General features: G+C 53.8%; 4 protein-coding genes across 4 annotated transcripts; 3 read left to right on the top strand and 1 right to left on the bottom strand.

Moving 5' to 3' along the window:
• Positions 1–4,434: 4,434 nt before the first annotated feature.
• Positions 4,435–7,437, top strand: CTAM01_01531 (fungal specific transcription factor; the record flags this gene model as incomplete). Its single annotated transcript, XM_060517573.1, has 7 exons — positions 4,435–4,551; positions 4,719–4,858; positions 5,039–5,367; positions 5,445–5,633; positions 5,734–6,002; positions 6,062–6,780; positions 6,837–7,437. The coding sequence occupies 7 exons, from the start codon at positions 4,435–4,437 to the stop codon at positions 7,435–7,437; spliced, it is 2,364 nt and encodes a 787-aa protein (XP_060388034.1).
• A 1,440-nt stretch (positions 7,438–8,877) lies between these two features.
• Positions 8,878–10,758, top strand: CTAM01_01530 (platelet-activating factor acetylhydrolase; the record flags this gene model as incomplete). The annotated part of the gene is made up of 1 exon (XM_060517572.1): positions 8,878–10,758. The coding sequence occupies one exon, from the start codon at positions 8,878–8,880 to the stop codon at positions 10,756–10,758; it is 1,881 nt and encodes a 626-aa protein (XP_060388033.1).
• A 3,375-nt stretch (positions 10,759–14,133) lies between these two features.
• CTAM01_01529 (uncharacterized protein) lies at positions 14,134–17,335 on the top strand (the record flags this gene model as incomplete). Its single annotated transcript, XM_060517571.1, has 2 exons — positions 14,134–14,229; positions 14,330–17,335. The coding sequence occupies 2 exons, from the start codon at positions 14,134–14,136 to the stop codon at positions 17,333–17,335; spliced, it is 3,102 nt and encodes a 1,033-aa protein (XP_060388032.1).
• Positions 17,336–17,937: 602 nt separating this feature from the next.
• Positions 17,938–22,098, bottom strand: CTAM01_01528 (glycosyltransferase family 28 domain-containing protein; the record flags this gene model as incomplete). Its single annotated transcript, XM_060517570.1, has 4 exons — positions 17,938–19,109; positions 19,184–20,058; positions 20,116–21,790; positions 21,855–22,098. 4 exons carry the CDS (start codon positions 22,096–22,098, stop codon positions 17,938–17,940), a joined length of 3,966 nt encoding a protein of 1,321 aa, XP_060388031.1.
• Between the last annotated feature and the right edge of the window lie 1,339 nt (positions 22,099–23,437).

The raw sequence follows: 23,437 nt of genomic DNA, 5'->3' as shown, positions 1-23,437 counted from the left end.
TTGGAATTCCAAGTCAATTTGAGTGTCTGCCTTACTCACAATACCTTTTCACAATAATACGTGGTAGCAGCAAGCATGATCTGAAATGAATTGCATGCAGACTTTCGTTGGACGCATCTTTCCTTTCGGCGCGAGTAGAGTCGCTACATCGTGAGGTATGACGAACAGCACCAGGTGCTTGTATGCGTCGATCTTAAGCAGCTCTATCCATGTATAGAGGTAAAATGGGACTGTCCGTGGTAAATGTTGCATTATAAGGTGGGAATGGAAGTTTCTTGAATTAGCCATGTTCCGTACTCATAAACAAGATGTCTCAATATCAGTCCATCAGTAACTCGAACCCGATATCATACATGAGAAGATGATAGAACACTCAGATTATCCTTGAACCTCGTTGAGAGTCTCTGCTTCCTTTTATGTATTTATGCCTACCTCAGCTGTCCGTCTAGGAATACTGGGTCTAGCACACAAATGTCTTGCGGCCACCACCGGCGACAAGTTGTCGGGTAAGACACGTCATATGATGTGTCTTGTGTTCAATGATCTACTCACCTGACCACTCTTACTCTTTCAGAAACAACGAGGCCCTGTTCGGTTGAATTCCATGCTTTCTTCCTGGAGGTAAGTCTTGCTGACGGCGACGGATTTTGGCCGGACTTACATGACCAACCACAATAAAGCTTCTTGCTTCATCTTCATAAGTACATGCCAATCTCGAGGAGCCTTTTGGAGCCGGGTTTGACAGCAATTCTAGACTCGAGCCATCAATGGCAAAGAGTCTAATTTGTGGGATCCGTGGGGGAAATCCGAATCATCATCCTGTTGCCTGGATGATGGGTCAGGCGGATCATGGATGTATGGAGGAGCTGCGAGCTTTCAGAATCAGGTCCACCAAACCATCTCCAATCCCGACCTATCCTTTGGTATCGCTATCGTGGCAATGTCATCAATCTGCATTGACATTCGATCCCTTCATCTTCTGTGAATGCCTCTTTCTCTTCAATTCCGGCGCATCCCGCCGTCTTCGCCGAAGCTGCCGAAAGCTTACTCGTCGGAATCGCCCCCCGACTCCCGGGCTAGTAATCCGGGGCTTCCTCGCTAGATGATTGTCAATGACACCGAAGTCTGGATCACGCTGTTTTCAAGAGCCGGATGGCGCGGTCATCGTGAAGTATCAGAGACAGGTAACCTTCTCATGATCATGCGCCGATAATCGCAGAGGTGTTTCGTTCGTGATTGTGGCAAAATTCTCGGGTCTGGATGCTGTCGAGTTCCTCATGATCTACCCGATGACTCCGGCCGAGAGATGCATAGGCCGCCGCGAAGCGCCCCCTGTGACCCGCGCAGCAGGTCCCGCCGGAACCGAGAACTCTCACGTTTGACGGTTCAAGCTAGCCAAATCCCGCGGTGTTTGCCATAGAGTCGCCTGTTACAACATTAAGCCTGCGAGGGAGAAAAAAACAAGCGGCCTGATGCGCTCGTGGAGTAAGAAAGGCGTTCCGAGGATGCCATGGAGTTGGAGGAGTTGTTCCTCGGCTGCTGCCCAGGCGACTTGATAGTTGGGGCTTGTCGAGTGCCAAGAGCCAAAAGCAGCCTTATCTTTGTTGCCCTACCGTCTGCACAACTTCGGAGCTTGCCGCATTTTCCTTGATGAGGCTAGAAGTCAAATTTATCGGTGAGGCCAGAAGACTAGATAAAACGAGGTAGCATCTACGTCCTGGGACTTGGCCACTTATTCAAAGTCAAGTTGGGTTTCTGGTACGAACGAAGAGTTGATTCGACGCTCTCAAAAGTCATGTGAGGTATTGAGAATACCATTGGGTGTATCACGCTTTGATTTGTTGGATGATTGCATTTGGAATACTTAGAAAATAAGAAGTATGGAAATTCCCTTAGATGAGGCTGTGAAGCTCAGAGCCAAGACTTGAAAAGAGCACTACAATGCGTGGGGTAGGTAATGGAGAATGGGGACTAGGACTGTATTTGGTAATTTTTGGCGCTTCTTGAAAGTCTCACAAAGCCCACGCGCAGAATACTCCAGATTCCTTAGATCCGATTTACGGTTATTGTCTTACATTGCCTCAGAACGGACGCCAATCGCGCTAAATGAGGCTGGGACGTGCTGTTCGGCTTTCGACCCTCGGGTCGTAAATTTAAATCTAAAGATACGGGATACTAGAAAGGGGCATGTTAGTCGAAGTGCATTTGAGGGGATCTTCTTCGTAAAAGGCTAGGTCTGTCCGCTCTGTACCGCTTGGCTCAGAATGGGCTCATCGGCAGGCTCTTCCGATGCGGCTTGCCCGCGCCTTTTCAGAGTCTGATAAGTGGAACAGAGTGTCACAGACAAGCATAAGGGGATAAGTAATAGAACGACTAGTCGAAACTCTCTTAGATCAAGTTGTAAAGCAATTGGCCCCAATTGGTGCGCCCCGCAGAATCGCACTTCGTAGAGACTCTTCATTACGCTGCCTGAAACTCCCGTCGGAGTTTCTGCGCGGATGATGGAGAGTACTATATGTTATGCTGTCGTTTGGGATTTGATGCCCTTGGGCCTCGGCAGGGCGTTGTTGGAGAACATCTGTGCGTAAGTCTTTTCATGTTTGCCGTTCAACTCTCCGTAATAAGGATCAGTTGATGGTTCTTCATATACCCCGAATACATACTGAAAGGCTGTGCTTTCATCAATTTAATTTTGGATCGCCGATTCATTTTGGTGATGACGGGGGTTCCGCCTTAAGATTTCATTAGTTTGTCTTTGCTGGAACCGTACCCTATGTCCTGGAGAGTAATATGCCTAGGGCGGTGCCGCATGGATCACCGCTGTATAACCAACTGACATTACACCTACTGGCGCGGACGTAGCAGTCATGGACGACGGCGCGTCGGAGTAATTATGTAGCAAGGTATTTGGACTTGAGAATGTGCTGGCAAGATGAGTAATCCTACGGGCGAAAGGCATCTTACATCGAGGCACCATGGTAGTGCTTCACTCGGGATAGTCGGTGCCGATCAGTATCACGGCCAAAGCCGGTGACCGTTGGGACTCGAGCGCTGCTGGCGTGCTCACTGCTGGCGGCGTAATGCAGTGATGAGATTACGGTATTCGTCCGCAAAGTGACAACCATTTGTAAGCTAGGCGGTTAGTGGAAAGGCAACATGACTCGTGGAGGAGATTGATGGTGGAGATGGCTAGATTGATAAAGTCGCGGCTGTTTGAATTTTCCAACGTGAAGGTTTGCCCGTTGTCATTTGGGAGAGTCTGGGATGATGAAAGATCAGACGCAGGACCGTGACTATGGATGCAGGGCTAGATAGGGTTATATATTGGCTGTTGCAGTTTTGTAGAGAGATACCTTTAAAAGTCACATCTTCGTATTATAATTACTGCTGCCCAGCCCCGGTGAAAGCATCATTTCGTTGAAAATCGCGGTCCGATCTTCGGTGACGCATCCCAATACATCCCCCACCCGCGGAAGGACGACCCAAAAATGAAGAAGGGCCAGAGATTAGAGTTGGGCGATTAAGCTTCGCCCCTAAAACACCAGACAAGCACCAGGATGCGTCGCGGCCACAGGCAGACAATCACTCATTAAAACCACGGAGACACCCCTTGAAATCCGCGCACTCCGACGGACTACGATTATTTCCGCGCCAGCCGCCTGGTACCAGACGCTCATCACACTCATACACTACTCACTCTCAATACTCGTATTTTGCATCATCGCGACACCTGCTCCGAGACTTACACGACGGCATAGAGGGGAAAGAAAAGAGAGTGAGAGGATCCAACAGACAAAAGAAAAGAGGATCGAGACCAGAGGCGCAGGAACCACCCGTGTACCGAGGGCGGGCTACTTGCCCAGGTGCGGGAAAGAGAAGAGAAGAGGGCGTAACGTTAGGGTGTAGGAAACAGCTGCAAGAAAAAGCCAGGCACACAGGGCCGACAAAGAGAAAGAGACGCCAGGCAAGTTGGAAGGAGAGACTCTTTGGGAGGGGCCTCTGCGGCACGCCGCACATCCATGACACATTTGCACATGCGTCTTTCTCTCACACACACAAACCACAGCCTCAACCCACCACGTTCGCGGACACAACCCATTCCAGCCCCCAAACCTACCTAACCACTCCCTGTCCCCCCCTCCCCTGAGAGGAGAGCTCAAGCCCAAACACGCACCGGAGCACCACCATTCTCGCTCGGAGACCCTCGCAGGAGAGAAGAAAAAACCGCTCTGCTGGCATTTTTTCCCATCCTCCTACGAGTCAATTGGTCCCAACAATCCGGTTCATCGTTCTTGGTTCCCACGTTTGATCCAAGGAAGACTGAAAGAAAGTTGTCCTTCCATACGGGACACGGAGCTCTATTATTCTATTTTTCTTCTCTACCCTACCGCACTTGTATCAGTCCGTCTCCTTTAGACGCCAAGCATCAAAGTTATGGAGCAGAGCCCCGAAGACCATCAGTCACCGCCAGACGGACAAGCGGCCAACCGCGGGTCCGACGCACTTCCGAGACCGCGTCCGTTGGCTTGCACTCCATGCCGGCGCCGCAAGGTAAGGGTCCAATTTCCTGTCCCGGTGGGCTGGTTCGCCCTCGCTCTTTGGAAGGATGCTGGATGCCGTTGATCTTCACGCCTATCGGCGCGAATCATTCAACCCCAGCATTCATGAGAGAGAGAGAGAGCGAGACCGAGCAACTAAGCGCGTGGGGTTCATCTTAGGCTAACCGTCGGGACGGCTCGTCGTTGCAACTGCAGATTAGATGTGACCACAAGACGCCAATTTGTTCAAACTGTGTCAGGTATGGCTTGGAATGTGCCTGGCCCGAAGGACGACGGTCGTCGGGACGTCGCCAAAGACCGTGAGTGAACCTCCTCATCTCCTTCCCAGCGAATCACTCGCTGCCCTCATCCTAGCCCTCAACTCACTAGTTGCTGTCGAGGGGAAAAGGGGGGGGAGGGGTCGATGTGACCCTTATCTCCGATCTATTCTGCTGGCTCATGGATGGCTGACACATTCACTATGGTGTTGCCTCCAACAGACTCTATGAAGATGTAGTTTCGAGACTGGCTCAAATGGAGAGGCTGGTGGAGGAGCTCCAGAAGCCGGACCAGGGACCGACACCTCCACAGCAATATGTTCCGACCGCCAGTGAGGCGGCAAAGGCAAGTGCCTCAAATGCCTCACCCCTGGCGACGACATCGTCAAACAACCCATCGCCCCTGTCCAGGCGTAAGGCTAGTAGTGCAAGCCCGTCTTCCGGAAACCCTGACAACTATCCATCGCCGCCATCAGCTACTTCGTCAGCCTCGACCGGAGCAAGACCGTATTACATTGGGGCTCCTGACGAAAGTACGATAATCGCAGCAGGTACGTAATGATGGATTCTTCTTGCTCATGCCATTGGTCCTTCCAGATCGTGGTTGTTGACAGTGTTCATATGCCAGGTGCTTGCTCCCTACTCTCGCCGCAAGGTCTGGGTCAAATCGAGCTTCTCATTGGCGATTCGAGGTTCAGCAATGCCTTGAAAGCTATGCAACCAAAGGTCGTGTATGGCAATGTTCAGCCGTATCTTGAACCTGCCGACACGAATCATCCTCTACCTCCAAACCATGTCATTATGGAATGTGTCAACGGTAAGTTTAGCCAGGTGGTTCGAGCGATTTTGACCGTCTACCCGGGTTCAAGTGGGTCTCAGTATCAAAACGGTGCAGTCACTGATTCGATCTAACCTAGATTATTTCGTGACCATGAACACTGGCATACGACTGTTCCAGGAGCACGAGGTACGAGCAGCTCTCAAGTCTTACTTCCAGGGCCAGCCGCCGGCGGATCCAGGTTGGCGCATGGCGGTCAACGTTATTATTGCCCACACCTTACGCAAGAGGAATGGCATGCGGAATAGGGAAGAGTATCAAAAATACATCCACAATGCGCTGGGAATGGTACCCAATATCATCTTGCGCACACCATCGCCTCTGGCGATTGGGGCATTACTGTCAACAGTTGGTTCCCCTACGCTGCTCATGTTCCCCAAGGTTACAAGAACTGACCCCTTGCGCAGGTTCTTTACTTCAGCTTCACATCTGAGAACCATATTGCGCTCACCCTCATGGGTCTCACGGTCCAGCTCCTCTTGATGGCAGGCTATCATCGGCCAGAGCCGGACGTGACTTTTGCGCGCCCTCAACAGCTCATCCCTACAGAACACCTCCACCGCCGTCGTCTCTTCTGGCACGCATACGTGATCGACCACGATCTTATGCTGCGGATCGGAAAGCCTGCCCTCATTAGCGATGACTTCCTCCTGGACCTCCCCGAAGAGCACCCATCCGATGGGTACAGCATGTACTACTACCCCAACGACGTGACGCTCAACTTCTTCCTCGAGCAGGTCCGCCTTGCCCAGATTCAGGGGCGCATTTCCACAACGTTGTACTCTCGCAGCGGCCTTCCTGCGGCCGAGCTTGAGGCCGAGATCCGCCGTCTCGATAACAAGCTGACAGAATGGCGTCAGAGCATCCCTCCGATGATCCGCGCCGACAACGTCGATGCCCTGCTTGACGGCGACTACTCTAGGCTGGTGTGTCTGACGACGTTGCACTTCACCTACTTCCAACTCGTTGTCGCGATCCATTCTGCGGCCTTCCGGCTACCCACGCTGGAGGATCAAGAGGGAGTAGAAGCCGGTGATATAGGCCCCAGTCTGGCGCTTTGCGTGAGCGCATCGCGTGCTGCCATATCTCTGCTGAACTACCATCAGATCGAGCACCCATACACGCCGTAAGTGTCCTCATCTCAACCATGTAATGAATGATGCAGCTCACACTCGCTCCCAGCTACCTGCTCTATCAAATCGCTTGGAGCGTTGACATTTTGTTCGTCAATATTCTCCAGAACAAAAACAACCCCCGAGCTCGCCGTGATCTCGACCTAATTCGCACTGTCATTTCCTTCTTTGAAAAGTACGACCCGTACCACCAGAGTGTCATCTCGTATCAAATCATCAAGGTCATCGCCGATGTTGCGGCTACGGTCCTGGCAAACACCCCGACCTTGCCTCCACACATGCTTCCCGTTCAGCAAGTCCCACTCCCGGCCCCGAGTATGCCGATGATGCCCGGCTCCGCGGGTGCGATGCAGGGAGTCTTCTCTCCCCAGATGTCCGGACCAGGAACGGCCCGTAGCGGTAGTATAAACGGAAGCACCCCCGATGTCCTCGGTTCCATGACAAGTCTTTCCATGGCGGACCAGCAGCAGCAACAACAACAAACGTCACCATTCATGGACTTGTCAACAGGATTAGCGTCGCCCAATGACGGTCAGCTCTTCCCCGGATTTATGGATATGGCCGACTGGAGACTACCGATGGATTATCAGCCAGAGCTGTGGCAATACGACAATCTCCTAGACAATCGGTTTCCCAACAACCAAAATTAAGTCGTAGTCGGACCGGATCTAAGCATTTGCAGAGGAATAAGTCTTGGCGTCATCGGGTCCACTCTCATGACGGCGGCGGCGGATCACTTCCGGCCATCCGGCGGTAACCGGCGATAAGTCCGCAGGCCGTCGCATTTTGGGCCCACCTTCTCCGGTTGCATCGCCGAAAGAAACTACCCGATATCGCGCACTCTAGCGCCGCCATCAGAGGCGAATCAGGGCTAGCCACGATCGTCAGGCACGCGAGCTTTTACCTAAAACTTCCATTTGGAATCACTCATCCACGGCTTCAATGACAGATTTCGCCGAGGTCGCGTGCCGAGAGGAGAGGAACTTGAGAGGCCAGGACAGAACGAAGAGGAGGAAAACAAAAAAAGAGGCCAGACGATGCCATCCGGGCTCGCGTCGCGACGAAGGATTGAGCTCGAGATGTCCGGACGATGGCCGGATGGGCGGTGCGCCTCACCGTAGCCCTAAGGCCGTCGAGCGAGAAAGAAGCATGTGGGAGGACGTGGAGTGGTAGAGAGAGACAGATGGATGCAATACCCGAGCGCCGAGGCATCCAGCAATTGTCTCAACCCTACAGAGTACAGCCAATTGGAATTGACATTTTTGGATTTTTTTTCTTAACGCTGAATCCCTTTCTTCTGGGCATTCCTGTGTGTTAGTTGAGAAGCGCATGCCCAGCACACGGATCAAAAAACACATGTCTCGCTGAGTGAAACCTACGTCGCCCTACGAACGGGAATCAAAGCACCCACGTTGCGAATACGATTATCTCCAATTGGAGACCCCAATTGAGATGGGAAACGGATGCCATGCGATTGCGACTGTGTCTGTGATTCTAGACTGGATTCTGGGAGTTTAACCCTTGTCGGTAACGACCGCCCCCTGCCCACTCCTCCAAGTTCCCACAAGTGATGTGCGCGCGTATCCGTATCCTTCTCAAAGAATCCGGGGTTTTAATTGTCAATGGCAGTTTTCTCCCAATGACGTCAGGCGTCCTTTCCGGACTCTTCGGTTTCATGTTTTAATCTCACAGCCCCCTTTGACCACCAAGCGAACAGGAAAAGTCAAGCGTGCGGCGCGCGATTTGTCCTGGGCCCCTTTACCGTCTCATTGTTTTTCCCTTTAGGGTTCCTGCATACTTTGTAGACACGCGCCATTGGGAATGCAAAGCCCATCTTAGCCCCCAATTCCGATCCCTCCCACCTACTTACTTACCTTAAACCCGGGACCTCCCTCCTAGCTGTGTCTCTACGCTTACCCGTACCGCCATGACATCTAAATTCCACAGCAACCCACGTCCTCTCGTTCGACTTCCCCGTCAACGGGCATAGGATATCCCCTGCACCTCACTCAACTCTCACCTCTTTGAGACCTGCTGAGCATCCTTCCCGATCCTGGCAGGTTGAGGACTTTCTCTCTCTCTCTCCAACAATGGGTTCAGAAACCAAGAAGAAGGCCTCAACCGAGGACAGAAAACGGCGATCCGACACGAACCCGCCCAAAACACTCAGAGAACGCTTCCTGCACTCCCTCCCCTATTACACGGGACCCTACGGCGTGGGATTCCTCGAAATCGAAGCACCGGTCCGTCAACCGCGCACCTTTTCGGAGCTCAGGCGCCACAACGTCCCGCTGTTGAGGCTCGATACCGTCCTCTTCGCCGTCTACTACCCGTGCAGCGTAAAGACCCAGACGGACGACCACGCCGCCCCCGATCATCACCATGACCAGCAGCAGCATTATCATCACGGCAAGAAGAATGGGGAAAAGGCCGGCGGTACCAAGAAGCCGAAGCTCTCACGGGTCGGATGGCTCCCGCGTCCGCGGGTCCTCACCTGCAAGGGCTACGCCAAGGAGTTCAGCATCCCGCATCTGCCCGTAACGGCCTACATCGCCGCCACCTCCATGTTCACCAAACTCCCCGCGCTGAGGAACGCGAAGCTCGCAGAGCATTGGCCGGAAGAGATGCTGGGCGACGAAGGTCCGACGGGTCAGACGGCGAGGAACGAGGAGTCGAGCTCGCGCAAGAAGCCAAAGTTCCCAGTCATCATCTTCAGCCACGGCCTGGGCGGCTCGAGGATGAGCTACAGCTCCATATGTGGAGAGTTGGCGAGTTACGGCTTCATTGTTGTGGCAATCGAGCATAGGGATGGGAGCGGTGCGAGGACCTATGTGAACCTCCCGGAACATCGGGAGGTGTCCGATAGCGAATCTTCCTTGGAGACGGTCAATGCCAAAAAAATCAAGAACAAGAAGAACGGAAAAGACTCTGGGCAGCACTACTGCGTGGACTATCTTTTCCCCAAGAATAACGAGCAGGACACGGCACCGAACAACGAACAGGGCGTTGATATGCAGCTACGCGCTGCGCAGATTGAAATGAGAATGACGGAAATCGAGGAGGCGTTCCGCATCCTTGGATATATCGACAGTGGTCGCGGGCACGAAGTTGCAGCCATGAACCTGAGAAAGAAGGGCAATGTGGCGTCGAGCTCCAAAGGGCTTACAGGCATCGTATGGGATGACTGGCAAGATAGGATGTTTCTCGACAATGTGACGATAATGGGTCACTCGTTTGGCGGAGCAACGACGGTCGAAGCTTTGCGGACCGAGTCGCTTAGCTGGGTTGGTCAAGGCATCATTCTTGACGCTTGGGGCCCGGCGACGCCACGCGCAGGAGAGAACCCCAGTCACCGGGTTAAGAAACCGTTGTTGTCGATCGGATCGGAAGCCTTTATGCACTGGCAAGAAAACTTTGACAGACTTGTCGACGTCTGCAACGAGGCCAGGGGCGAGAACGCGCTCACCTGGATGATGACGATCCGGGGGTCAACCCATCTCTCCCAGACAGACTTTGCAGTTCTGTACTCGACTTGGACAGATCTGTTCATGAAGACGTTGGTGAATCCTCTGCGAGCCATCTACCTGACGATATCACCGTCGCTCGAGTTTTTGAAAATCACGCTACCTCCGGAGCAGACAAAGTACAACACCTGGGTAGACGAGGAAATTTTGAAAACAACAGAGCCACCAACAGAACCACTTGCTGTGGTGACGCACGATCACCGACCGGACGACCAATGGATCGCAGTTCGCCTCAAGGTGGACAACGAAGCAACTCTGCGGATCAAGAGATGGTTTCGGCACAAGAACCGGGTCTTGATGGGGAAAGGCGATGGATCGGGCATGCCTTCGGGACTGATCAGCTGGGAGAAGGGCAATGAGGTTTGGATGCACGTGAGCCCGGACCCTGAGTCCGTGGAGGAGCAAATGCAACGGAACGAGCGGACGACGAGCCGGAATGCAGCGTAGGTAGGCTCGATTAGCATCGCGATGTGCTTTGTAGACCTGCATGTTCTTCATGGGTTGGTTTATTTGGGTAGCGATTTTGGACATTGGCGTTTACGAGGCGTAACCGCATCCATGGTGTTGGGATGCTTTGAGCACTTGCGGTGTCACTGTATAAGTAGGGTAGTAGGTTCGCCAGACAGGACACAGCCTGCGGGCCTCTGCTAATCAAGATACAAGCGATTTCTTGTTGCAAGTCGCTTGCATATTTGCGTGGAGAAGTTGCGTATGGTCGCTCAATTCAGAAACGTGATTCCAAAATCAGCAATTACTGGGCAACAGCTCTGCAGGCTATCCGGGCGGTCGGACGGCCAAGCCATTGTCGATCCAAAGACGGGCTGGTAGGGTGCCTTTCGGCTTCAGCAAGAAGGTCCTGGACCTTGCTCATAATCAAAGCCTGTGCGCTCTGCGCTTTGTCGTGAGAAGAGGGTAGCTTTGGTTTGAGGTATAAGGCGAGGCTCGGACTCCCTTGCCGAAGTGGACTAGCTCCAGGGACGCCGATGAACAGCAATTTTGATCGATTGAGCCAGGGGTTGCCCGGTACGGTGACGTGTGGAGAGCGATGGTGCCGCGACGAGGGGGACCAGGATTATGAAATCCACAAGATTGAATTGTTGTTTGACCACCGCGTCCGGCTATGGATAACGTGGACGGTAGTGTAGACGCAGGCAGTTGAGGGCAGGCTAGCCTTGTGTGTCATTCTGGCGTGGGCGTATGCCACAACGTCTCCTCGACTATTTTTGTCTCTTTTGGTTCGTTTCTCGCTTGCGTGCCGGCACCTTCTTTTCGGACGAATTCGCTGTGTGAGGGCTTTGAGGCGAGCCAAGAATGGAAGACAGGGAGCCCATCGATCAAGGCATGCAGGTCGGGGTCAGCGGTGGTGGTGGTGGTGGTGGTGTGGGAGTGTTTATGAGTGGGCAATATGCAGGCGTCAGTTGAAGGGATGGTGCAAAATACGAGTTGTGCCGTCAGTGACCACTGAATTGTGCGTGATGGTTTGTGCCGACGAGCTGGTCTTGGGTCTATAGCAGAAATCATAAACTTTGATGACCAGAGATAGGTCGGACGAGGGACTGATGTTCGAAAAGGTCTGTGATTGAAGTTTAACGGGCAGAACAATCGCCAAGATGTCGTCGGTCTGGTTGGGTCCACATACATGGTCATCCACAGCTTCAAGTTCAGGTGAGGCGAGGGAATGGGAATAAGGTCAGGCTTTTGGCGACGGGACGAGGTGGGTTGCGGGCAGAAGCCACAAAGGACGCTACGCCAACGGCCGGGGATGCCCTGACTGCCTTGTTTCTCAGGAATGGAAGGCACGGAGGGAAAACGCTCACACGATTGTGTGATCACTAAGGTAATGTGTGGGGGAAACAATGAACACCAGCGTTCCTGCTTGCTTCTTTCTTACTGCAAACGAAGTTCAACAGCCAGGGGGAAGAGCAGAGCCCCCCGCTTGCTCCTTCTCAAAATAGCCGGTGGGTGTTAAGCTAGCCATGTCCCGGTGCTGATCGCCAGGATAAAATCGCCGGTGTTCGCTAACAGTGGATACCAAGGGGTGGCGTCACTGGCGTCTGCAGCGGTCCCCGGTCCAGCTGGAGCTCCTCCAACCGTCCAACGCACCTCAAAAGCTCGTATCGAGTGTCGCAACTCAAAATTCCCATGTGTCTACGGAGTAGAGGAAAGGGAACCCTCCCGAACACCACCTCTCAACAAGGCCTCACATGGCAAGCGGCATGATAACCAGCCATTCAACCATGTTGCTGCGGTGAAGGGGCAATCGAAGACACCTTCTCCGGCTCGCTATTGGATAAGTCTCTTACTCTCGCCGCCACAACCACTGCTCCGCTGTGTAACACCACCCGCCAACGGATAGATGACATGCAACACCCCGATGGCTCTCCTTTGTAACAAGCAATATGACCATCATAACATGACACGGCAAGGTAAATTGTTCTAGCTGCCTGCTGCTGAAGGGCCTGCTACAGGGCCTGCTACAGGTTCCGTTCCCGTCCTCAAGCAACAATGTGCGCTGAGCAGGTCCTGCCGATACCTAGTTGCCAAGTTATTGGCGCATCATGTCTCTTGGGTACCTTACTTGCTTACCTACCTTAATCTTTTTCATGAGTACTGGTTTTTGCCTACATCATGCAGCTTCTCTAGGCACTATCCAGCTGAATGTGTGCCGGGACCTCTGCCCTGCTGCACCTGTTCTCGCTCCCGAACCTCAACTCAGACGTGCTCTGGGACGGTAAAGGGCTGATCACCATCCCATCTCGCGTTGCCCTGACCTCTATGGGGTAAGCCGCCTGGTGTAGTCTGCACGATGTCGGATGAGAGAGGCTTACCTTAGCTAATATGCGCGTTGGCTACCTCGCGCTCACACCAATTGCCCATTGAGAAGGCATCCCCATGGTAGCCATCTCATTACGCCTGTCCGTGTCCCGCTCAATGGCCATGGCTCTTCCCGGTTGTTGTGCAGGCAAGACCTGATAGAATCTGACCATGATTTGACTTCACTCAAGGGTCCAAGGTGGTTGCTAAACGTCTGTGGTGTCGTTGCCATCTTGTTGGCCTTGCCCTCTAAGATAGGTCAAGGTGCTTGCGGTGTTGTAAACAAGCTCCAGGTCTGCAGTCTGCATAAGGTGCCTCCGATGACTAGGATCCAGCTCATCCCGATCTGCAGTTCCTTCTAGGTATTCCTTTTTCCCGTCTCTTACCAGCATCAGCATCAGGACCAGCATCCCGCATTCGAGAACCCCTCTTAGTCTCAGCGAACCCCGGCTCCTTCCCAAATATCAACCCTACCCTGCTCTTTCCTCCAGAATTCCCTTTTCGTAACTGTAACTGCCCCTCGCTAGACAATTCGAAATTTCCGACTTTCCTTGGATTCACGACGACAACGTTACTTTGTGGCACTTTCTCTCGTTGGCCTTAGCCTCTCCCATACCCAATTCGACCGTCTGTTGATTCTTCCGTCTCGACTTTTACGGATACGCGCCCACCTTTCACCGTCTTTTTTTTGGGCCACACCTCAAATTGTGCGACGACGTCTCTACAACGTCAATTCACCGCCACGCCCTGGGGGTTTTCGGCCGCAATTACACTTCGACAAATTGTTTATTGCATCACCTTTTAGTCTGTCACTATTAGCAAACGCCATATCAGCATCACGAAGAAATGACAACGCAGAAACGCCTCCATTAGCAACGCCTCATCTTCTCTTCACCATCTGCCACACAAACTAGCTGGCTAATCTCTCCCACTTTCGACGCCACTGCTCCACTTACGATAATCCACCTCCAAATACGCCTCGAGACAAGCACGACAAGATACCCAAGAATGACTGCAACGGGGGCTCACCGCGAGTCGACCAAACCGCAACGCGGCCGGTCTGACAGCCTTCAAAAGATGTTGGAGCTGGAACACATTCGGAAGGTAGGCCGATCCCACCCTAACCTGACGCCTCCTACCACGTCGCATCCACACCCAATTTGGCTATGTTAGCTCCCACCCACTAACACGCTTCAACTTGTAGCTCGAGCGTCTTCAGGGGCATCAGTCCATGCCTGCGGCGACCCATCCCTCTCACCTGGCGTTTCAGCAGGTTCTTCAGCAACAGCTTAATCATGGCCGACCTGCCCAGTCACCTCCGAAACTGAAACCTTTTCCTACAGTTCATCCCGCTCCGCCTGTGAAGCCTATAGCTCCTCTCCAGTCTCGCCGGAGGGAGTCATCAGCTCAACTTCCCACACAGAAACCGGAGCTACCACCTTCTGCTATGAAAGCAGTCCGCCGAGCAACAGCGTTGCCTTCTCTTTCCATTTCCGTTCCGCCGCCCTCGAACGTCAAGTCTGAAATCGATCGCGGGTCGGAGCGCAAGGAATCGGTGGAGCACAAGCACAAGACAGTGACCTTCCTCGACGTCGATATGGTCGACGAACCGACTGCCGACGACGCCTCCTCGATTTGCCACTCACCGAGCTGGGAATCTTTTGGTCAGAACAAGAAGAAGGAAAAGAGAATCGAAGCCAAGATGCGCAAGAAGGAAAAGGAACAGGCCGAGAAGCAAGCCGAGAAGGAGGCCAAATCTGTGAAGAAGAAGTTGGCAGCTAAGCTCAGCAAAGCTGGACCGAACACCAAAGCTTCCCCGCCAAGACCTCCAAATGCATCGAGGTCAATCTCTAGCCCAACCGTGTTCGTCAATGAGCATCTTCGGTCAGCCAGCGCCCAGGCATTCTATGAGCCATCACCTTCAATCCGTCCTCAGCATGCCAGACAACGGTCAGACTCGGTAGCCATGCAGCTAAAAGCTGCTTTGACAGGCCACAAGACCCATAATCAGTCTCACAACAACGATGACCAAGGCTTCATTGGCGGCTTGAAGCTGGAGCAGAAAAGACAGAATGACGCCGGCATTCCCTTCAGAAAACCTAATCCGCCTTCTTTCCTGACCGGTCAGAGATCTCACTCATTTGGACCTGAAGTTAGGGTAACCCCGCCAGCAACGACACCTTCAGCGTTGCCGCGTTCTTTCTCATTCGACCCGCAAGGAGAGCGACCTGACGAGTACGACGAAGACTCATACGGGCCCAAGACCCCACGATCCGCTTCTATCAACACCTCTGCTTGGTCTCAGCCTTTAGTCTCGCCCACAGCACCGCCTGTACCTGATGTGAGCAATTTTCACCAATGGATGAACGGCACGAAGCAATCGCAAGTGCCCGCCAACGACGATGAGTTGGAGATTCATAACGGACTTAGCGAGGTTGTGGTTGAGCAAGAGCGAGGACGAAGAAGAGAGAGTTACGTTCACCAGTCTCGCCAACAAAGCAGAGAAAGATCTATGAACGGCTACAGAGACGAAGTTCGCGTCTCTGCCAAATCTCACTATCCTCCGGCCTCCAATCGCCCACTACAGTCTCGAGCATACTCCTCTTCTTCAGAGAGCAGCCCAATGGGCTCCAACTTCCCTCCACGTAACGGATCGCTCTCTAGCCTCGGCGGCTACAAAGACCAATCAGCCTCGGCTGAAGATTTCACGCTCACATTCCGACTTCCTTACACACCGCCAGCAGGCAGCCCGGGACAGCAGTCATTCGACCGGTCCACGTCTCAGGGACCACCCATGTCTAGAATGATGTCTAGAGAGATACCTTTGCCTCCCGAAAGATCGGCATCGCGTGAGAGGCATCCGGCTACCCCCGGAGCAGCCATCAGAAGCTTCAAGGATGCAGCCAAAGCCGCATTCCAGAAAGTGTCGACTCCGGGATCATCCAAGCCGCCTGTCTCCAATTATTTTACCAGAGCGGCGCGCGACACTACCATGACACCCGACTCAACGTCAAGCTCTAGGTACTCAACCGACGAGCCATCCCCTTTCACAGCCCCGCCTCGTCCGTTTGCCGAGTCTACTGAGTCGACTTCGAGAGACTCATCAGCACGCCCGACACACAGATCTTCGATGTCTTCATGCGACGAGTCCTTGCCTTCTCCGTCACCCGCCACCACTCCTAATTCTTCAAGGCCGCAATCCGAAAAGGGGTTGCCGCCTTTGGACGGAGAACTCGGTCGGGTCGACAACGAGACAGTGGTTGTTACAAATGACACTCGGTCATACAGGCTTTCTCACAAGGCAGCGATGCAGACAGCCTCTCCAATTGCTACGAATCAACGGATCAGCCTGCCCCCTCAAATTCCGGTCCAAAATCATGAGGCTCATCTCAACGAGCTTGAAGCCTTGGTGACGGAGAAGTTTGGTAGGAAGGCTAGCGTTGCTGATGCCGAGGACAGCGACTCGTCGCAGAGCTATCCCACTCCAATACACACCGACAGTTCGAAGACATCCGCGATGGCAACCCCACTGACATCCGCTTCTTTGACGAGCCCATACGATTATGGGAAGAATGGGCACGTTCAGGAAATTAGCAGCACCAACATTGAACCGGTACAAGAGGAACTTCATAGCGTCGTCCAGCGTCACCCGAGCTTGACTAAGAGCCGCTCGAGTCCTGACCTCGCACTTGACACTAGTTTCCTTCCGAAGCTCAAGCATCAACCTCTCGTGCCCCGGTCTCTTGTTCCGCCACCACCGCCCCGCTCATCAAAGCGTGGCTCTGTGAATAATTTACACGCCAAAGCAGCCTCGCAGTCTTCATTCCCTGCGGATGTAGCTTCCAGGAAGTCGATTGTGTCCACCAAGGGGCCTTCGAATCCCTCACATTATCTCGAGGAAGCCCGCAAATCAATGCCGCCACCGCGATCCAGTCGCGTCTCACGTGCATCCATTGTACCTCCCAACGGCATCCCCGAGCCCGTTGCCAAGATGCTTGTGGAATGCTGCAGTTGCAAGTTCTTGCACGACATGCCGAGCAAAGTCTACGAATGTATGGCAAAGCCCGATAGCATGGTGGAGGACCGGAAGCTGGGAGTCAGCGGACTCATCTCTACGACGGTGAAGTGTCCATGGTGCGCTCACGGAATGACGACAAACTGTTGCGCAGGATATGCAGCAGTGATCTATTTGAAGGAGAAATTGCACTGAAACTAAGGGCAAAAGGAACACGCAGTAATGCAAATTTGAGAAGGATAATACGACGATCGGGCTATACACTTGCTCTTTTTGCGATTGAGCTCCTACTGAGCCGGAAGAAAAATAAGGAACGAAAGTAGACGACAGGAAGTGGACAGTAATCATACTTGCCTAGCAAGTTTGTGTAGAGAATTGTACCATAGGGAAACTACATATCATCAGCCAGCTCTATGGGTGGAGACTGACTCGAGAAACCAATACACCCACTAGTTGTTATACTTTTTTTTTTTTTTTAACCAAGTGACATCCAGGGAATGTGATCCGATGTTCTCTTGTCTTCATCTCATTATGGCCGTGCCTTGTCGGTCACTCACACAACCAATCATGCCGTATCGTTGAGGACCTCGGTTTCCTGATTAGGCCATGTCCCGGGTTCGAGAACCGCCCCGCTTCGCTTCTCCATGTTGGATACGTAGTATTAGAGAGCATGAGAATCGGATTGCGACTCGGGAAAACTAAAATGGTATCTCGGATGTGCTGTGCCATCTATCTATCTCCTCAAACCCCATTATTGCAAAGGAAAAGAAAATAGAGAAGCAGGAAACCTCAAAGAATCACTGGTAAGAGCTCGACCCTCCTGGCCGGCCACTCATCTTCAAACTCTCCTCCATCGCCCTCCTCAGCTCCTCATCCTCCTCCTCATCAGCATCCGCCGATACATCGCGTCCCTTACCCTTTGACGCATTCCGTCGATACTCCTCCTCGGCAAGGCTCTGCTTCTTAACGTACTCCATCACGACATCCTCCTCCGTCCGCGCCGCGGCGTCCCTATTCTGCTGCTCTCGGTGCGCGGCTTCTGACGCTTCGATTGCTTTCCGTAACTCTTCCTCCTCGTTTGTGTTTCCCTCCGCGTGCTGCCTCTTAGACTCCTCCAGGATCCGCTGCAGCTCCTCGTCGTCCCCGTGTGCGGGGGGTTGCTGCTGGGCAATCCGGGACTGCTCGAGGGCGCGCTCGAACTCTTCGTCGTCGCCGTGCGATCCCTCGCCCGGCTGTACTCCCGCGGCTTTGAGGGACATGCTCTGGTTGATGGCCTCCTCGATGAGCCGCTGGTACTCCTCGTCCGTGATCTCCAGCTCGGCGCTCGTGAACGGGTCCTGGTCCTGGTTCTTGGCGTCTCTGTCGAGGGGCGCGGCCTTCTCGGCCCGTATGTCAGGAACTCCGGAACTGCGGAAGTGATTGACACTTGCGCGGATAGCCTGCTCGACCGCAGCGTCTTCTTCAGCGTTGCCGCGCGACGTTTCGGCGACGGATACGCGGATAGCGCGCTCAAATTCTTCGTCCTCGGCGGCACTCATTGAGCTAGGCTCTGAAAGCGACAGATCCGACCTCGAGGCAGGGACAACGGCCTCGACATGACCCTTCTTCCACGCTTCCTTTCGAGCATGAAGCTGTTTCCTTTCCTCAAAGGACAGTTTTCTCGTGTGGGCCCAGCCCGTGACCGGGGCCGTGAGACTCTTCTCGGGCTGTCCGTAGGGTCCTTCTCCTTCGGCCCTCTGCTTCTCTCGCTGTTCCTTCAACTTCATGGCCTGGAAGTTCTTGAGGTCAAATTTGACGTTGTTCCAACGCATAACGACGTCTTCGCGCTCCGCGGCGCCGGCGCTTTCCATGTCCATTTGTCCCTGCTTCATGCGAGACGCAATGATGTAGTTCTGTACACTGCTCGAAAAGGCGTTCCGTAGAGTTGCATGAACACCTTGCATGGTGTACGCAGGGACGGACCATACAGCTGTATCAATTAGCAACAGTAATTCCTAGTATAGCAAGGAATTGAGCACGGGGGATGGCACGGATTCAACTCACCAGATGCGGGCTTGAGAATCAAACCTCCGATGCCCTTGCCGAAGCCTTTGATGAGACCTATCCCACCTTCCTTCTCAGCACCCTTGAGCGGCTGAGTGACGAGTCCACCGATGCCATCAAACATGCCGTAGCCGAATTCCTTAGCAGCTATTCTGATACCGCTTGCCAAGTCCGTCACCTTCTCGGGCGGCCGGACAGTGTCATCGTTGTACAATCGAGGGGCATTCCGGAAACCTCTTGCCAAGCCGAGGCACACGTTCATCGGTGTCTTCACACCGGTAGTAACGATGCGACTAACGCTGGTTCCAGCTGCTACGGCAGCATCGACACCCACGTTTGCAGGCATCGATTCTTTGAACGACCTCTTCGCCGGACTGTTGGATGGTCTTACAGATTGAGTCGTTGATGCATGTTCTGATGGAGTAGTTTCGCTACGAGCAATCGACGCACCATCGGGAGGGCTGAAGACCATGGAAGGAGCAGTGGAAGCCGTCTGCGACTGGGTTAACGACAGTGTGTCTGGCTGTGGAGATTGCGGCAGCGTCGGGGTAGAGCCCTCCATTTCCATGAGGCCTAGCTGTGTCGAAGACTCCGATGCATGCGTGCTTGGAGCCGCAATTGATGCCTTATCAATCTGATGTAGAGATTGCTTGCTTGAGCTCTGATGAAGAGACTGCTTGCTCGAGGAGGCTTCCGCGAGGGAAGGCGTAGAAGTCTCTGGTGTCTTTTCTCCTTTGCTACGACTCTTGAACAGCTCTCTGGGAAAATCGGCCACAGCCATACCAATACTGCTGATATCTGCGACGAGCGACGTTGAGACCGCGGAGATAGGATCCCACGGCTGGCCCTCCGTGATATACTCCTTGGGCCGATAGCTGTGAAATGTTAGTTATCACTTTGTGTGGAGTGACTAAAGGGGCGCGAGGACTCACAGCTTGAGATCAGAATACTTGATCAGGCCCCTTTCTACCAACACCGCGGCAGCCATGGGGCTCAGACGGACCTTCGTCCTCCTTACACGCCAAGCGGCCGCCCGACTAGGCTCAATAGAGCACCTGAGTTCGTCGGTGTCCAAATGGTCGTGGAAGCTCTTACCACCCAAATCAGTACCCTTCTCCTCGCGAATCTTGTGACCAAGCTCCTGGGCCCTAGCCTGAGTTTCGGGCTTGACGGCAAACTTGATGGCCTCCGCGAGCTTATCTCCCGTGAGCTCCTTGTAAGGAATGGGATCTGGACCAGCACCCGCCCTCGAGACCATGGCACCCCAGAATGGCTGGTCACCAAAGAACGGCACAATGATGGTGGGCTTGCCTGCCTGAATACCTGCGGCAGTAGTACCTGCGCCACCATGATGGCAGACTGCCGACACATGCTTGAACAACCAGTCGTGGGGTACATTGCCCAGCATGAAGACCCCTTCTGGAAGTCCAACATCTTCCGCGCCTAGGCCGCCCCAGCCCTTGGAGACCAGCGCGCGTACGCCTGTCTGATGAACAGCATCAAAGATCATCCTGGTCAAGGCATTCGGGTCATCAACCACGATAGAGCCAAATCCAATGTAGACGGGAGGGGGCCCTGCAGCCAAGAACGCAGCTAGATCAGGTTCTGGAGTAAACGCCGAGGCCAGGTTCAAGAAGTAGAATCCTGAAATATCGATCTCACGACCCCAGTCGTTCGGCTTGGGAATCAGTGCCGGAGACCAGCAATACGTATAGGGGATTCTTAATCTCGTCAATACACCCGGGGCCCAAATCAGTGACATGGGCTCCAGATCCAGCGCTTTGTCTCGGAACCTATTGATGACGTCGCCGAGGCCCTGCCATGTCATCATTTCAACCAACGCGTAAGAAACATAGTTGGTCATGACCGTGTCGGTGTTTGTCGACTGAATATTGGCCAGCGGGTGAGGAAAAGCGCGCGTAGGCGTCCACGGCATAGTGAACATTAGGTGCAACGGAATACCCATCTTCTCCGCTATGTGAATATGCGCAAAACTCGGCGGGTTCGCAATAATGGCATCAGCTACGAAGGGCTTCTGCGTCGGGTCCCCAGGTATTCCATAGTGCTCGTCCAGCGGCTGATCCTTGGCATGCGGTTTTGGTGGCGGACCCAACCCGTTGCCCGCCTCGATACACGAGCGCCAGCACCCGAGCAGAATATCCTGGATTCCCCTGCGGCGCTTGCTAACCTCTCCGCTCTTGAGTGTGTCGAAGCCGGGCATCAGACCGGGGTTTTTGACCATGAAGGCCATGAGCTCGGCGGGGTCGCCACCGATGCAGAAGAACTCGAGCCCATTCTCCTCGACAAACTTTTGGAACGTCGCGTGCGTGGCTATTCGCACGCGGTGGCCGTAGGTATCTTTCAGCACCTTGCCGAGGGCGACAAAGGGCTGGACGTCGCCTCGTGAGCCGACAATCTGTATAACGACGTTGAGCTGCGGGGGAGGGGTCTGGCCCGGCTGGCCTCCAAGGCTCGGGGGGATGTAGGCTGGAGGCAGGGGTGCCTGGGGTCGCTTGTCGGCGAGAAGCTGGTTTCGTAGCGTCGGGGCGAGGATCTCGGCCAGGCGATTGCCGCTCTGGTTGATGTTAATGTTGACTCGGCCGTCTCCTAGTAGCACTTGTCAGCGAATCTCGTGATGTGAGCGGCGTTGGTGGTAGGAGTTGAACGTTACCCGTTACATTGGCGCCGGCTTCGAAGCCCGCCTGGTTGAACTGCAGCTGATCAGGAAGGTCTCCGTAGGCCGGCGGAGCCTCGGTCTCGGCCTCCAGTGAAGGCAAGCTGAATCCGTCAGAGACGAGGGCGTCGGGAACCTCAGCGCTGTCCGTCCTGTTGAGGTTCAAATCGCTGGGCCATCTTGGTGGCGGGGGAGGGGCAGACGAGCTCGCGCCCGCTTCTGGGTTCTTGACGACCGTCATTGCGGGGAAGGTCAACTCTTCGACTCGTCAACCGAGGGGGAGCAGGACCAGTGACGATGTCGAGGGGTAATGAAATTGTTTCCGAAAGTTCAGGTCATCACGGGGTGGCTGGTCGCAGATAGAAGCGGCGATGTTCGTAGCTATTGTAGTGTGATTGTGGACGTTTGAGAGCTTTGAATTGATGAGGGCGCCTTCTCACCAGCGCAACAAGTGACACAAAAGAGGGGCAAGCAAGCGTGGCACGATGGGCAGTTATGCGTATGGGCAATTATCTTGCTGAACAGGATTGTTCTTGAGTTGAGTTATGGGAAGATAGAGCATAGTCAGAAGGTACGATCAGGTGCAGTGACAAGCGAGGTGCTGGAGCGAAGGCCGGCAGCATAAGTATTCAGCCCCGTTTCATCATCGGAGCCAAAAGCTGAGATGATCAAGCTCGTGAGAAAGACCCTGGAGCTTCAGTGGGTTCGAGGGTCAGATTAGAGGTGGGGTGGGTGCGGATAAGGGGGCCACTAGCGACTTCTCCGCCAGGCTTCCCAGATTCCCAGTGGCCTCCACTGCCTTGTAAGGTGAAGCAAATAGGCAACCTGGAGGAGGGAGGTAACCCATATGAGCACCGCCCTACGCAACCATCCGAAAAGCTGCATCAACAGGTTCAACGCCTCAGTTCAAGCGAGCTGGACTGGGGCGACTGGCACGGGGCGCTCCCGGCTTGAAATTCCATGGACGGGGGGGACAGAGCTATGACGTCCACCTCCCTTTCCGCAACATCATTCGTCCAATGGCTTGAGGACGTGGGGGAGAGGAGGCGTTGAAGATCCTCCAAGAAAGATGGCATCGGGTAGGCCAATGACGGGATGTTTTGATGGGACGATTTCGAAGAGGGCCAGCTGGACTTGGTTCTGGAACCCCGCACAGCCACAAGACTCAAGACCAAGAGATGATGGGTTTGGAAGACAAGGGAGGGCCCGCTCATTCAACACGCGTCTCAGGCACGAGATAATGTCTATGGAATAATCCAGTAGAGGTTTTGAGGAATGCTTCGACGTCTGAGCCGCAGGCCTAGGTTAAACGTTAGGCAGCGACTATAAGATGTCTTCCGGTTCGCTGGTCAGTTATAGTCTTGGTAGGATACTTTCAGGGGACCAAATAAAGATGGACCAGGGTCTGGGTCCCGGTCTGAGGGACGCGTGGAAGCGTGGAAGCGTGGAGCGTTGGCTGTGCGGTCATGATCCTATTCTCCGGTCCCAGGGCAGCTCTGAGGTTGCTTCCGTCGAGGCACCAATCATATGAGACATCTGAGATTGGATGGTATTGAAAGGTGACCGCCTATTTCATACCC

This window comes from Colletotrichum tamarilloi, assembly GCF_030869305.1.
Source record: "Colletotrichum tamarilloi strain Tom-12 chromosome Unknown Scaffold_3.1, whole genome shotgun sequence".
Taxonomy (NCBI): Eukaryota; Fungi; Ascomycota; class Sordariomycetes; order Glomerellales; family Glomerellaceae; genus Colletotrichum; species Colletotrichum tamarilloi.
The sequence above is the reverse complement of the archived record's forward strand: the minus strand, read 5'-3'. Positions and strand labels throughout refer to the sequence as shown.